Below are 16,331 nucleotides of genomic sequence, written 5' to 3' on the forward strand. Positions count from 1 at the left end.
TTTCCCAGCCTTCCCTGCTCTCCTAAGGCTTGATCCTCTAAACCAGTGAACACTCTGTGCCCCATTGCAGCAGAGCATTTAAGCACGTGCTTAAGTTTAAGTACATGAGGAGTCTCAATGCTGATTCAGGAGGGTTCCCTTCACAAGCTTTAAATGTTCTGTACATCCCAATTCATGCCCTGTGTTATGTACAGGGCTGAGCACACTATTGACGATTAACAGATAACATGTATGAAACCATATAAGCATAGTAGACTATGAGGGATTATGTAAGTAGCATCGTGATAAACTTCAAGGAAAGTCTCTTTTCTTCATTTATAGTGTAGGAAGCTAACAGAAATGTGTATGGTTTCCAAGGTACAGCTAATCCTATTGCTATTTTAATCCAGTTTTGAATATCTTTCCAGAAAGAACAGTTTACAAGAATTACCACATTCTGTGAGTGTATGTGTTTCTTATGTACACGTTTTCCCATCATAACTCTGTCTAGAAATATAGGTTCAACATTAATTGGTACTGAGTTTCAAAAAAAATTGAAATACCTGGTACACAAACTCCTGACCTGTCTCTCACATTGTTATATATGAAAACTATTTATGAGATACAATATCATTTATACATTTTGCCAGATAGATTTTAACCCTTATTGAGTAAAGCAAAATAAAGTATTTATGCAATGGCTGACACCAGCATCGTTGTTCATTTAACAATCACAACACTTAGAATCATAGAAGATTAGGGTTGGAAGGGACCTCAGGAGGTCATCTAGTCCAACCCCCTGCTCAAAGCAGGACCAACCCCAACTAAATCATCTCAGCCAGGGCTTTGTCAAGCCGGGCCTTAAAAACCTCTAAGGATGGAGATTCCACCACTTCCCTAGGTAACCCATTCCAGTGCTTCACCACCCGCCTAGTGAAATAGTGTTTCCAAATATTCAACCTAGACCTCCCCCCCTGCAACTTGAGATCATTTCTCCTTGTTCTGTCATTTTCCACCACTGAGAACAGCCAAGCTCCATCCTCTTTGGAACCCCCCTTCAGGTAGTTGAAGGCTGCTATCAAATCCCCCCTCACTCTTCTCTTCTGCAGACTAAACAGGCCCAGTTCCCTCAGCCTGTCCTCGTAAGTCATGTGCCCCAGCCCCCTGATCATTTTTGTTGCCCTCCGCTGGACTCTCTCCAATTTGTCCACATCGTTTCTGTAATGGGGGGCCCAAAACTGGATGCAGTACTCCAGATGTGGCCTCACCAGTGCCGAATAGAGAATAGGGAATAATCACTTCCCTCGATCTGCTGGCAATGCTCCTACTAATGCAGCCCGATATGCTGTTAGCCTTCTTGGCAACAAGGGCACACTGCTGACTCATATCCAGCTTCTTGTCCACTGTAATCCCCAGGTCCTTTTCTGCAGAACTGCTGCTTTGCCAGTCGGTCCCCAGCCTGTAGCGGTGCATGGGATTCTTCCTTCCTAAGTGCAGAACTCTGCACTTGTCCTTGCTGAACCTCATCAGATTTCTTTTGGCCCAATCTTCCAATTTGTCTAGATCACTCTGGACCCTATCCCTACCCTCCAGTGTATCTACCTCTCCCCCCAGCTCAGTGTCATCCGCGAACTTGCTGAGGGTGCGGTCTATCCCATCGTCCAGATCATTAATAAAGACTTTGAACAAAACTGGCCCCAGGACCGAACCCTGGGGCACTGCACTTGATACCGGCTGCCAACTAGACATCAAGCCGCTGATCACTACCAGTTGAGCCCAACAATCTAGCTAGCTTTCTATCCACCTTATAGTCCATTAAACCAGTCCATACTTTTTAAACTTGCTGGTAAGAATGCTGTGGGAGACCGTATCAAAAGCTTTGCTAAAGTCAAGATATATCACGTCCACCGCTTTCCCCATATTCACAGAGCCAGTTATCTCATCATAGAAGGCAATCAGCATGACTTGGTCAGGCATGACTTGCTCTTGGTGAATCCATGTTGACTTTTGCTGATCACCTTCCTCTCCTCCAAGTGCTTCAAAATGGTTTCCTTGAGGACCTGTTCCACAATTTTTCCAGGGACTGAGGTGTGGCTGACCGGTCTATAGTTCCCCAGGTTCTCCTTCTTCCCTCTTAAAAAGATGGGCAATATATTTGTCTTTTTCCAATCATCCGGGACCTCCCCCAATTGCCATGTGTTTTCAGAGATAATGGCCAATGGCTCTGCAATCACATCAGCCAATTCCGTCAGTACCCTCGGATGCATTAGATCTGGACCCATGAACTTGTGTATGTCCAGCTTTTCTAAATAGTCGTTAACTGTTCTTTCACCACCTGAGGGCTGCTCACCACCTCCCCATACTGTATTGTCCAGGATAGCAGTGTGGGAGCTGACCTTGTCTGTGAAGACCCAAGCAAAAAAAGCATTGAGTACTTCAGCTTTTTCCACATCGTCTGTCACTAGGTTGCCTCCCCCATTCATTAAGGGTCCCACACTTTCCCTGACCTTTTTCTTGTTGCTAACATACCTGTAGAAACCCTTCTTTTTCTTGTTACCCGTCATCCCTTGCTAGCTGCAACTCCAGTTGCGTTTTGGCCTTCCTGATTACAGCCTTGCATGCCCAAGCAATATTTTTATACTCCTCCCTAGTCATCTGACCAAGTTTCCACTTCTTGTAAGCTTCCTTTTTGTGTTTAAGCGCACCGAAGATTTCACTGTTAAGCCAAGCTGGTCGCCTGCCATATTTGCTATTCTTTCTGCACATCGGGATGGTTTGTTCCTGCACCTTCAATAAGATTTCTTTAAAATACAGCCAACTTTCCTGGACTCCTTTCCCCCTCATATTAGCCTCCCAGGGGATCCTGTCCATCAGTTCCCTAAGGGAGTCAAAGTCTGCTTTTCTGAAGTACAGGGTCCGTATTTTGCTACTCTCCTTTCTTCCTTTTGTGAGGATCCTGAACTCAACCATCTCATGGTCACTGCTGCCCAGGTTGCCACCCACTTCTGCTTCCTCTAGTAATTCTTCCCTTTTTGTAAGCTGCCGGTCAAGAGGAGAACGGAACCCTGTTTGGTTCCTTCAGTAGCTGCACTAGGAAGTTGTCCCCAACACTCTCCATAAACTCCTGGATTGTCTGTGCACTGCTGTATTGCTCTCCTAGCAGATGTCCTATTCAAGTATAAACCAAACCAAGGGAGATAAATTAAAAGAATGCAATTTATATTAAATAAATGGAGTGAATGACTAACGGAAGACTAATTGGCACTCCTGTGTTGTCAAATCTAGTAATTCATATTCTAGATCCAAGGAATTGGTTTTCTGGTTCCACCGGATGACTGGAAAGGGCAACATGGGACAACTAACAGCAGCCTTATGAGAAATACTAGATCTTAAAACTTCCAAAGTACAAGATTGTTTTGTAGTTTTCTTTTGTTAGGGGTAGGACCCTGAAAATCAGAAGGAAGTTTTGCCTAATTCAGTGGAACTCCCTCTGCCCCAGATTCTGAAGGAATTTTGGGAAAATCAATGGGAACTTAAGAGTGAATGCTCTCAAAATATATAAATGACAAGACCAATACGTTTAGATATTATTTAGGGCTTTGAACAGTTTTAAATATAACTGATTTTATTTCATTTCATTCAGTTGGGGGATATTTATTTTGGTTTCCCCCATTAAGAGCTTCCTGTTCTGATAGATATTCCACCTGGCACTAGAAATCTCATAACTTGTCATAGAGCAAAATCCAGTGGTTGGTAGAGCTAAGAATAAAACTCAGGAACCCTGACTCCCAGTTCTCTGTTCCTAACACTAAACCCCAACCCACTTTTCTGTATTTAAACATAACATTGAGGATGAAAGAGCAGATTACCAGATTCATTGAATTAAATGAATAAGTCTACCACTGTCATCTGAAGAGTTTTCCCTAGCTGTAAGAGCAGAAATATTAATTGTAATTACATATTGTTGTCAATCATTTAGTAGTTTAAATATAGCGAGGTGCCCTTTAAGACTGCTGGACTGAACAAAATGGTTGCAGTTTTCCCTTAAAGTTTTATCTATTTTTCTATGGCTGACACTTGTCACTGTCATATTCAAGCATCTCATGAACATTAAATAATTTATCCTCTTACATCTCTTTGAAGTATTACAGAGAACAGAGGTGCAGAGAGATTAAGTGATATGCTCAAATTCACCCAGGAAGTTAGCGGCAAAGCCAGGAACAGAACCCAGGTCTCCTGAGCCCTGGTCTATCTGGGTCGGCAACCTTTCAGAAGTAGTGTGCCGAGTCTTCATTTATTCACTCTAATTTAAGGTTTCATGTGCCAGCAATACATTTTAACTTTTTTAGAAGGTCTCTTTCTATAAGTCTTTAATATATAACTAAACTATTGTTGTATGTAAAGTAAATAAGGTTTTTAAAATGTTTAAGAAGCTTCATTTAAAATTAAATTAAAATGCAGAGCCCCCAGGACCGGTGGCCAGGACCCCAGCAGTGTGAGTGCCACTGAAAATCAGCTCACGTACTGCCTTTGGCACGCATGCCATAGGTTGCCTACCCCAGATCTAGTACTTTAATGACCTGATTACCCTTCCTCTCTAAGGACCTGATCCTATCCCCATTGAAGTCAATGGAAGATGCTCCCTTGACTTTAACAGGGATTAAAGTAAAACAGATTTATATAATGCCATCTCCCTAGCAGATATGTAGATCCTTAATAGTATAGTAGCATCATACAAAGATAAGGGAAGAGCCATTTCTTACAGACCTTTCTAAAGACCCCACTGAGAAATGAGACAGTTCCATTTTCACATATAGAAACTGATAATGGATTCATCGGATTCTGCATGTACTTCCACAGTTTTGTAATTTTATTCTTTCCGCTTTTGGTTGAGGCTGGGAAATCAACATTTGGCTTTTTCTTTCACTCTGGAATGGATGCTTTCTACCTCTTTGCTTCGATGAACTAAAGTAAAATATTCACGCCAAAATAAATCCATATTCTTTTCCCTATATTGTTCAATAATAGCTCTCTAACCATCATGTTGGCTTCTAGGGCTCTTGTATCAGGAATATCGAGATAAATCTACACTTCGGGAGATTGAAACCAGACGACTGCAAGATGCACAGACAGACCCCGAGGAGTGCTCAGCCAGTGAGGAGACGCCATTAGAGGCAGAACCCACAAATACTGCAGAAAGCAGGACTCCTCCCCAAATCAGCTTGCTCAGGAACTCCACCTCCAGGTTTAACTTGTGGCAGGATCTTCCAGAGATCAGGAGCAGCGGTGTCCTGAATATCCTTCAGCCAGATGAGATCAAACTGCAGGAGGTAATGGAAGGCATGAGAGGGAATAAAGAGTTTATCTGTTGGATTTTTCCTTAAAGTCAGTGTGACTAGAGTCACTTAAGTCAAAATATCAACATTCAAAAATAAGGAAGTTCCACCACAGCCAGTGACAAATTGTGGTCTATTAAATACCCCCATATGTAATGCTAATGAACTTCACTTTCCAAAGAGCATGAGGAAGTCCTGTACCCAGGGCTTAAATTCAGCCAGAGTCCCGGCACCTCTTGTGGAGGCAGAAGCCCTGGCGCCCCCTGACCCCTGTGGGGCTGAAGCCTCTGAGACCCCCCACCCCTCAGCTGAAGCCCAGAGCCCCGAACATGGCTTAGGGTTATGGGAGACTCCTGGAAATAATCTCTGAGAATTTAAGGCCTGCCTGTACCCTACCCTAATCACCAGAAGAGAATCTTGCTGCTAGCAACTTCAATAGCAACAATCGAGAACATAGCTTCTCATTACTACTACTACTGATTTACAAGGAGGTAAAGGAGTAATGAAGTACTAATAATAGTACCCTCTTTGGCCTCCCTCCATGCCAGATGATCCTCTTCTGTTGTCAGAGGCAGGAATCATACTTTCTATCATTCCTAGGAAGAATTACTTTGTTTAATATAATTAAAAATGAATTGGAATAAAAGGAATTAAATGGTTGGTCACCAGTCCCAGTGGAGTTTCCTTATTTCGCAGTGTTGATTCTTTGATTCTGTCCTTACTTTAAAACAGAATGACATTTGCAGTACGCAAAACTGGGTCAATAAGGATGCACGAGCACTTTAACTGCACAGACTATGCTATCTCTGGACATTGTTTTTGTACTGTTAATTTATACGGCTGTGTCAAATAATGTGTTGAGTGGGTTGTTGACTGTACACTCAGGGCTGTCGCAGTGATGCACACATGAGTGAAAACGTTTATTATGGCTTCCCTGCTCCTGAGACACAGCAGTTGGCACCACCTTTCAGCAGCCCAAGGGGCCACTGTTATAAGCTACTGTCTAAAGGCTTTGCACCTCAGGCAGCCTCTCTGGGATGCTTTTCCTCTCAGGTCAGTGAAGGGATTTAACTCCTTCATGCTTCAGCCAGGATGGTGTACAGACACCCCTTCAGCAGCGCTTACTCCTGGGGGAATTCTGCGCCAAAAAATTTAAAATTCTGCACACAATATTTTAAAATTCTGCAGAATTCTGTGTATTTTATTTGTCAAAATAACACGATATAATCATGCCATTTTCAATTATTTTGGTAATTTATTTCAAAATACCTGTCAACTAGTATGTCCATAACAATACAGACAATAAAAAAGATTCAGGAAATGTTTTTTGACAAATAGATTCCTTACCAGGCATATTAATACAGAGCTTTGAGTAATAATTCATTTAAACTACTATACAGAACTGTATTTTCCACACCCCTCAGAAGCAGTGGAAAGGCTTTGGAGAGCCAGGGGTAACAGAGGATCTGAGGGAGAGGGAAGTAATTGCTGGAAGTAATTGCGAGTGAACCAGGAGTGTTGTTGGGTGTGGGTGGGAGAAGTATGGAACTGGTTTTTTAGGGGGTAGGGGGATTGTTCAGGAGTTGGGGAACCTCCCCCATACAGATGCTGGCTGACCCCAGCCTCTCCCATTCAGTCAGGCATATCTGCCCCGTTCCCTTGTGTCCCTGCACCCCCACTTGCCCCCCCTTTCCCTCCATTCCCATGTGTTCCTTCACCACTCTCCCCCCGCATGTGTCCCTGGCAGCCCCACCCCACTATCCCAATGTGGCCCTGCACCCCTACTCCCATTCAGCCCCCACCACAGTCTATTCCCTCTCACTAGCCCTTCTCAGTCCCAGTCTATGTGACATCCCCCAGCAGTCCCATGAGCCCAGCTCTGTCTGTCTGCCCCCGCAACCATATCCTGTGCCGCCTCCTCACCTGGCCTCACGGCCGGGTGTTGTGAAGAGTGCAGTCTCTCTTCCTCCCTATCCACTGCTGACTGATACTGCCAGTGAGCCGGCTCCCTCTGTTCTGGTGCCACACAGCCCCTGGTGGGAGAAAGGCATAACTGTAGCACCTCACTGTATTTTCTGTGAAGAAAAAAAAATCTGTGGAGGATATGGATTCTGCATGTGCACAGTGACGCAGAATTCCCTCAGAACTATCTTATAAGTAAGGCTGCATGTCTGTCATGGAGCTCAGGCAGCCCCTGGGCCAGCCGCACCAGCTACTGCTGAGGCAGTCTCAGGCCACCACATCCCTCCCCTCCTCCCCCCCAGCAACAGTAGTTTGGGTGTGGGAAGGTGCTCAAGGCTGGGGTGTGGGGCAGTGCTTACCTTGGGGGATCCCTGGAAGCAGCCGGCACGTCCCTGCAGCTCCTAGGCAGAGGGGCAAAGGGGCTCTTCCCGGCCAATGGGAACTGTGGAGCCGGTGGTCATGGCAGTGGCAGCGCGCAGAGCCCCCCTGGCCTTCCCTCCCCGTAGGAGCTGCAGAGACATGCTGGCTGCTTCCGGGAACCTGCACAGAGCCAAGTAGGGAGCCTGCCAGTCCTGCCAACCCTCACCCCCAGCACCAGTGGGGATCCTGGGCCGCACACCGCTGCTGCCCTCCCCCCCCAGCACCTGTGGTGCCCCCTCCCCCAGCCCACACCCCCAGAGCACCCGCGGCCCCCCGGTCCAAGTTTTAGTCAGGGGTATATAGTACAAGTCATGGATAGGTCACGGGCCATGAATTTTTGTTTACTGCCAGTGACCTGTCCATGACTTTTACTAAAAATATCCGTGACTAAAACATAGCGTTACGTATAACACTGGAATGTCTTTTGCAGCGAGTGAGGACTAGACAATGGTTTTTGTTTGAGCGTATGGGGTATCAGCTGTCTTCATTCAAAGCTAGCAGGGTTGATTTAGGTAGGTTTTAAAATAGGACAGATAGGGTAAGACGTTTTGTTCACCCAGCTAACACTTTCAGCAGAGAAGGCTTGAATAAAAGATATGATGGGAGTTAGCAATGACGAATAAAAGGAGCAATAGAATTCACTCTTTTTAAAAATACAGAATGTAAGAAATTTGGTTAATAGGTAGGAAAAGTAGGAAGTAGTACTTCATGAAACCAATTATGACCTGGTTCACACTACCAAAATATGGCGGAAGGAGTGAGTTACTGATTAGAATATTAATGCAGCTATGACCCTGGATAGGCAAGACATAAAGAGGAAAGAAGGATGAGGTGAATACAAGGTGAGGTGAGATGAAGGATCAGAAGTGAATACAAGAGCAGAAAATATAAAATAATAACAGGAGGTGTGACTATAAGATAACATGGGCTGAAACACAGGAATGGGAAAAACAAAAGAAATCGCGATGGACATGTGTTGTAGACCACAGGGGTCAGGAGGCAATCAGAAAAAGTAACATGCTATTGGAATAATGATCAGAAATGACTAAATCACCCATGGGTAGCTTTAATTATCCAGACATCTGCTGAGCATTAAGCACAGCAAAACATGAATCATCAAGGGCATTCTTGAACTCGACTCTATGGAAGATATTTTAATGATGCAAAAAATAGAAGAACAAGCCAGAAGAGACATTACTCAGGTTCTCACAGTGAACTGCCCTGGAGGAAGTGACAGAATATGAATGTAATGGGGGAGGGCTTGGAACAAGTGACCATAAATTTAAATTACTTGAGTGTATTAGTAGTACCAGGGGCGGCAGGGTTGTATGATTTTTAGTGATGCTCAGAACAGGTCCAAGTCCCACCCCCCCACACACGCACCTGCCTTGTAAGCCGATATATATTTTTAAAAATAATGGAAAAATGTGAGAGCTCTGGGGTGGGGCCAGTGATAAGGGACTTGGGGTGTGGGAGTGGCTCAGGCAGACGGTTGGAGTGCAGGGGTGAGGGCTGTGGGGTGACCCAGGGATGAGGGGTTCACGATGCAGGAGGGGGCTCAGGGCTGGGGCAGAGGGTTAGGGTGCAGGGGGATGAGGGCTTTGGCTGGGGATGAGGGAGGGGCTCAGAGGTATGGTGGGGCTGGGGATGAGGCGTTTGGGGTGCAGGCAGGCTGCCCCGGGGCTGGGGCCAGAGAAAAGGACTCCCCCCAGCCCTCTCCCCACCGGCAGCAGCAAGCTCTGGGGGAGGGGCCCCCATTTCCCCCCTGGCAGCACACTCACCTTGCACCACTGTCACTGCATGTGCTCCTAAGGCCCCTCAAGTCCAGGAAGCTCCCTCGCCTCCCCTGCCATCACATGTGCCCCTTCTTCCCTGCTGCTGCCCTTCACTGTAGCCTCACTGGGGGTGGGGGATGGGGCTGCCCTTTGCCCTGTGTGGGGCAGGAGTGGTGACTGCGGGCGGGGGGCATAGGCGCAGACATCTGCTGGTGGGGGGGTGCTCGACTCCCCCGCCCAATGTCCCTGGCCCCGCCCTGACTCCACTCCTGCCCCGCCCCTGCCCCAAAGGCCCCGCCCCAACTCCGGCCCCTCCCTGGCCCCAACTCTTCCCTGCTTCCTCCCTTGAGTGCGCCGCGTTCCCGGTCCTCCCCCCTCCCTCCCACAGCTTGTTACATCGCAAAATAGCTGTTTTGCGGCGGCAAGCCCTGGGAGTAGAAGCGGGGACACGGCGCACTCAGGGGAGGAGGTGGAGGTGAGGTGAGCTGGGGTGGGGCATGGAGCTTGGCTGCCGGTGGGTGCTCCAGCCCCGGAGCACCCACAGAGTCGGTGTTTATGGCAGGGGGCCCCCTGTGCTGGTGGCGAGTCCCTCCAGAAAAGGGCACCAGCCTAGGACTGTGAGACCAGTTTCAAGTCCCTGCTCTGCTTGTTTCTGAGTGATCTGGAATAAAAAACTCTGCTCTTAAAGAGTGTGAGAGTCAGTCCCTCTCTCTCTCCCTCGCCCCCCCCCACCCCACCCCAATTCCATGTTTGTAAACACTTCCAAAAGGTTTTGTTTTTATTTCAGTGTGGAACGAAAAAATTAAAAACCTCAAATGTTGCTACAAAGCAAAATTGTAGTCCTCTGGATAGCTCAAATACTGAGCTAACCTTTCTTCTTCCCGATCTGTTACAGGGGAGTCACTCTTATTCGGTGGAGGTGACCAAATTTGGTTGTTATTTATTGCCTGTTTGATGGGTATAAATTTAGAGCTACTCTAAATCCACAGTATAACTTTCACCAATATCAGATAGAGATGTGCTCAGAAATTAGGGCTAGAATGTGATTTATTTACTAACTAATCTTCTAGTTATTGTTTGTTAAATACCTTATTGTCTCATTTAGGCTTTACGCAGTGGGAAAATAAGCTTAACCTTTAGGATTACTTACTTTTTTCCTTCTGCATTTCTTTCCCTTTAGCAACTCCTAACTTCCTCATGGTCTTCACTTTCACTCCCTGTCTCATCCCATTTGCTAAAATGATCAGCAATGACATAGTTAATGCCTCATTTAAAGTGTCATCATTAGTTAACATCCCATGAGATTGATAGCGTAGTGTAGTCCATACTTCTAAGCCATTGTTTCTGGCTGTCTGCAGACTCAGGAAGATAACACTGCATCAGTGTACATTTGGTTTTAAATTTTCTATGGTTATCTTTGCAACTCTGAGGATAGAATCTTTTTTCTTTAAAAAAAATATATATTTTTGGAGCTATCAAATATTCCATGAAGGCCACATACATACATCAAATGGGATGGATGTTTGAGACCACTGATCTACTAGGTGCCTGGTCAGTGCTTTCCAGAAGAGAGGAGGGAGCCACATCATGCACTAAGCTGCGTCTGCCATTTCTCTTTTCCTGGTCCCAGCTCCATCATGGTCTAGAATTGGATTTGGGGTTTACAACAGTGGAATTGGTATTTTGTTGTTTCAGGAATTCAGAAGACAGGTTTGACTTCAAAGAAGTGACTCAGAGGGAAATTCCTAACATATACCCATATGAATCCTTATGGAGGTTTGCCTCATTCAGAGAAGGTGTTCTCCTTTCTCTGACAGCTCCAGCAAAGGCACAGCCCTCAACCTGAATAATTCTATTGTGGGTCCCAGTTATTTGTTTGGCACAGCTCACTTCTTGTACATGACTGAGTAAACTTACAGCACTAAACTACAATAGACATCTGAAGGGTTCCCTATCCCTGTAGTATTTGAACACCTAATAAGCAATGAGTTAATTGTTGCAACACCCCTCAGAGGTAGTGGTGTTTTCCCTAGTTTGCAGATGGGGAAACAAGCCACATAGACGTTAAGTGAATTGCTCAAGTGAATTAGCACAAAAGAAGTGTAATGAAGTTGCAAATAGATTCCAGATCTCCTGAGTCTCAGTCCAATCTCTTAATTGTAAGGCTCACCATCGCTTAAGTCCCAACACAAAGCATCTGAAAAGCTGCTTATGGCGAGCACTGCAGGTATGAAGTCAAGATGTATGTGAAAGGGACACATACTCCCAACTACCAGAACTGTTCCTGTGAGCTGTGAAAGCAAATCTGTCTTGTGCGAGGATGTGCAGCCTTCCATCTGCAAACCTACTTGGTCTACTGCTCCTGGGGATTGGTTCAGAGGCCAGTAAACCCAAAAATGGTCAAGCAGGCGTCTGAAAAGTAATGTGCTGTAACTTTTTGACTCAGTTCTGCTGATAGGCCTGAAGTGGGCCGGACAGTTTGGTATTTGGATCTTCTGGATCTGGTAAAAGAGCCAATCCTTGCTTCTGCCACCCCATCTGGATCATCTGCTGCAACAGAATCAGATACAATCACACAGGTGTCAAGTCTTTGCAATTAGTAGCTTGGGTCGCTCTTCCATGACTTTTAGAGACAGTTTTTTTCAGGAAAAGTCAAAAAAGTTATGTGGGAGAGATTAGAACTATTGGCTAGAAAATCTTTTTCAGCTGAACAGGAGAGATTTTCTTGAGGCTCCTTACCTGTAGCTGAGCAGATCAGTGACGTGAGATCTTGGGGAATTGTGGCATCCAGGAAGTTCTGGGGCTTACGAATGCATAGGGACTTCACGTGGGGAGGCTCTTGGCTCGTGAGATGCTCCCCTTTTTGGGACAAGGCATCAGGTGTCTCGTTCTGGGCTCCTGGGTGGTATGTGAGGGTGAAGTTGAAGTGTGTGAAGAACAGAACCCAGCGAAGCTGCCTCTGGTTCAACACTCTTACTCAGCAGAGTTGCTCCAATATTTTATGATCTATGTATTCCTTTACTGGGTACGGTGCACCCTCCAGATAGTGGTGCCATTCTTCAAAAGGCTGACTTGATGGCTAGAAGCTCTTTATCCAGAATTCCGTAGTTCTGTTCGACCACAGTTAGCTTCCATGAATAGTAAGCTCAAGGGTGGAGGTGCTGTTGGGGACTATGTCTTTGGGAGAGAGTGGCCCTAATTGCCACATTGGAGGCATCGGTCGCAACAACAAAGGGTGTGCTGAGTCGGGATGGACCAGGATTGGGGCACTGGCAGAGGTTGTCTTTAGCAGGTTGAATGCTTGTTGGGCCTCCGGAGACCAGGTGAAGGTGGTGTCCTTGCAGAGAAGTGCTGTCAATGGAGCTGTTTGGCCTGAAACCCCAGAGATAAAGCACCTATAAAAGTTAGTGAACCCCTGGAAGCGTTGTAGCTCCTTGAAGTTTTTGGAGGGCGCCCAGGTTAGTTCTGCCTTCACTTTCTGGAGGTTCATTTGGAGGCCATTGGGGGACAGGAAGAGGCCAAACCCTGCTCCTGCTGAAGTTTGCAGAGGGCCACCTCTGCCAAGTGGGCCTGGTGGGGATTGTCAAATATGGTGGAGATTTCTTGGAGGAAGGCATCCCAGTTTGATAGCATTGGGCTCGCTCATTTGAGTAGGGGTGAGGCCCAAGCCAATGCATCTCACGTCAGGAGACAAATAATGAGTCCTACTTTCACTTGGTCATTTGCTTAGGACTGGGGGCGGAGCAGAAACAGCAGCAGCATTGGTAAACAACCCCCTGAATTTTTGCAGTCCCCATTGAAAAGTTCTGGGAGGGAGACTGGGTCCGGATACAGCCACAGTGCATGTCCATCGTGCAGCGTTTTCATCCTGCAGCTGGGCCACCTGCTCTTGTAGCATCTGGTTGTCTGCAGAGTGCTGTGCCAGCTTGGCCCGCAAGGCCATGTTTTCCTCATGGAGCTGGGTGGACTGCCTGCACAGAGCTTGGTTCTCTGTTGTGAGCTGTAGTAATTGGGCTGAGAGTAGCAGAGAAGTTCGTAATCGGGTCCAGGCCAGGGTCCATACCAAGGGCCAGAGTCCGAGTGAGGTTTCATGGTTCAAGTCAAGAGGAGAAGTTCAAATCAAGCAGAGGTCAAGTCAGGAATTCAAGGGCAAGGAGCAGGAATGGTCATGGTATCTACAGAAGATCTGGGCTGTTGCCTGAATACTTCCTGGAATGCACATTGAGTTTATATAGGGTGGGGAGCCGATCAGGAGCCATGGGGCTGCTGTTTGTCAAACCCTTGAGGCGAAGCTTCCCAGAGTCTGTGTCCACAGTGGGTCATGGGAAGTGGAGTGCAGATTGGTTACAGCGGCAGCTGGATGATGGCCTGGAGCTGTCAGCTGCCTGGTAGCTCTACAGGACTGGGTTCTAGACCCATGGGGCCTTATTTGAAGAGCAATTCTGCAGTCATTGTTTAGCAGATACCTTCTTCAGTACCACCTCCTTGGAGGTCCTCATTGCTTGCCAGTCTCCCAAGAGGGGATCTGTATTGAACCTAGTAAAAAGAGAAAAGTTATTGACCCGTAACTTGAGTTCATCAAGTAGATCATCGGTATAGTTTCCCATCCCCCATCTTCAGAGTTTGTAAGACTGTGAGGAAGTGGAAGGAACTGAAAGTGTGCCAGAGCCCTGCCTCATTATATAGTCTTGCATGGAGTGTTCCATGGCTTGAGGCAGGGTCTTTCCCTCCCCCTCCCCCCAGACAATCAAAGCTTTCTAGTCCAGTGGCTCTCAACCTTTCACCACTACTGTACCCCTTTCAGGAGTCTGCTTTGTCTTACATACCTCAAGTTTCACCTCCATTAAAAACTCCTTGCTTACAAAATTAGACATAAAAATACAAGTGTCACAGCATATTAGTACTGAAAAATTGCTTAATTTCTAATTTTTACCATATTATAAAATAAATCAATTGGAATATAAATATTGTAGCCCTAGAAGACCTCTGTGTACCCCCAGGGTATGCGTACCCCTGTCTGAGAACCACTGGTCTAGAGGATTGCAGGCTCCTATGGTACGCACAGGCATATTCTAAGAGTGTGGATCTGTATATTCTTAAGGAACTCCAGTTACAGGTGAGTAATTTGTTTTTGATGCTATATTGCTTTTCTACAACTATGGTGCAGTAGGTTGGCTCTGCAATGCAGTGCACACAGCAGTACAGCTTTGTTTTGTCAGTAAACTAATCATGCAGGACTCAGAAGAAGAGGCAGAGGCAGAAGTTGTGTGCCATACCAAGATACCATTTCAGGGTCGCTTTCCTAGCCATAATCATATATAGTACATAAGGGGATGCTACTGTTGTACAGTTTGAGCTTTCATTGCATTTTGGAGCCAAACTGACTGATTCAGGAATGGATGGTTAACCGTACAGGACTGTGTCAGTAGCACGCAGTATGAATGCTTTCATTATCACTAAGCAATCCTATGAGCTTTCAGAGTGTCTTTTTACAGGTAGAGTGCACAATGAATGGTATGAACTCTCAACCTATTATTATGTTGTTGGTGTTTCTTTTTTGGGATTTTCCTCAAGGCCATGTTTGAACTGGTCACTTCTGAAGCCTCATACTACAAGAGTCTGAATCTGCTGGTGTCTCACTTCATGGAGAATGAACGTCTGAAAAAGATCTTACATCCATCCGAGGCTCACATCCTCTTCTCCAACGTCCTGGATGTCATGGCTGTCAGTGAACGGTAAGACAACTGCTATTAGCCTTTTGGCTCTGCTGAGTTGGGAACAGTGTCTTGCTACTAGCTCAGATGACTTCTGTGCTGGAGGGATAGAGAAGCTGGCTGGGTGAAGACTTAACCACTTTTAAAGAGTCTGCAGTGGTACTAATTGGTTTCCCCTCCAAATGGTTTGGGTCCGAGACTTTAATTACAGGTCATGATTAATATGAATTCTGGGTTTCTCATCTAGTTTCCTCTTGGACCTTGAGCAACGGGTGGAGGAAAACATTGTGATATCAGATGTGTGCGACATTGTCTACCAGCACACAGTTAATCACTTCTCGGTATACGTAACCTACGTCTCCAACCAGACCTACCAGGAGAGAGCTTACAAGCAACTTCTGTGAGTGCTATTATCTGACCTTGAATTATTTGCAAAAAATCCAACAACCAAATTGTGTATTCAAGATGACAGCGTTTTATTTTTAACTTGGCATTTGCAGGGGATTGGTAAACTGGTTTGGAAAACATAAGTTCTACCCTTTCCCTGAACTGGAGCTGAATCTATTTAAACAAAACATACAAATAGTTTAAATTTATTTGAAGGATCAGATGACAAGGTTTAAAACTAGCATCCCAAATACATTCAGAGTTGTCATTTACAAAGTGCAAAGAATGTATAGTGTATACAACAGAGCAAAAAGCTGTAAAATCTGCATGTGTGTGAAGTGCAGGTAGAGACAAAAGTTATGAAGATAAAGATAGTTGTATGATTTCAGTTTTGTGATCCTGAGTCTAGTTCAGCTGTCTTGAGATTCTCAGAGAGGCATGTGCCCTATGGATAGTTGATAAATTCTCTTCTTGAAGACTATAAAGCCACTTTCCCCATCTTGCCCTGGTCTTACACTATGTGTAGGTCACCTGCATCAGAGCATTTTGTCCTAAGTGTTCTCTCCAGTATATTCAAATCCAGCGAATTTCTGTTAGCCAGCTGGGAATTTTCTTTTACCAGATCAAAATAAGGAGACCCTAGCAATTTGTCTTTGAGCAAATGAATTCATTTCTCCTTAGTAATAATGCCCTGGATTTTTTTCAAGCCAACCAGGTACAGATTTTGCCCTGTACATTTCCACATTTTAGCAACAATC

At 45.6% G+C, this 16,331-nt stretch overlaps 1 protein-coding gene across 5 annotated transcripts in view; it reads left to right on the forward strand.

Moving 5' to 3' along the window:
• Nucleotides 1-16,331, forward strand: part of NGEF (neuronal guanine nucleotide exchange factor) — a 113,182-nt gene that overhangs the window by 75,490 nt on the left and 21,361 nt on the right. For all 5 annotated transcript variants that reach the window (XM_037909114.2, XM_043522635.1, XM_043522636.1 and 2 more), the window contains 3 exons: nt 5,035-5,309; nt 15,047-15,207; nt 15,434-15,586. In XM_037909114.2, the coding sequence (XP_037765042.1) occupies nt 5,035-5,309; nt 15,047-15,207; nt 15,434-15,586 (589 nt within the window). The remainder of the gene's footprint in view (nt 1-5,034; nt 5,310-15,046; nt 15,208-15,433; nt 15,587-16,331) is intronic.

The sequence above is a fragment of the Chelonia mydas genome, chromosome 9, assembly GCF_015237465.2.
Source record: "Chelonia mydas isolate rCheMyd1 chromosome 9, rCheMyd1.pri.v2, whole genome shotgun sequence".
Classification (NCBI taxonomy): Eukaryota; Metazoa; Chordata; order Testudines; family Cheloniidae; genus Chelonia; species Chelonia mydas.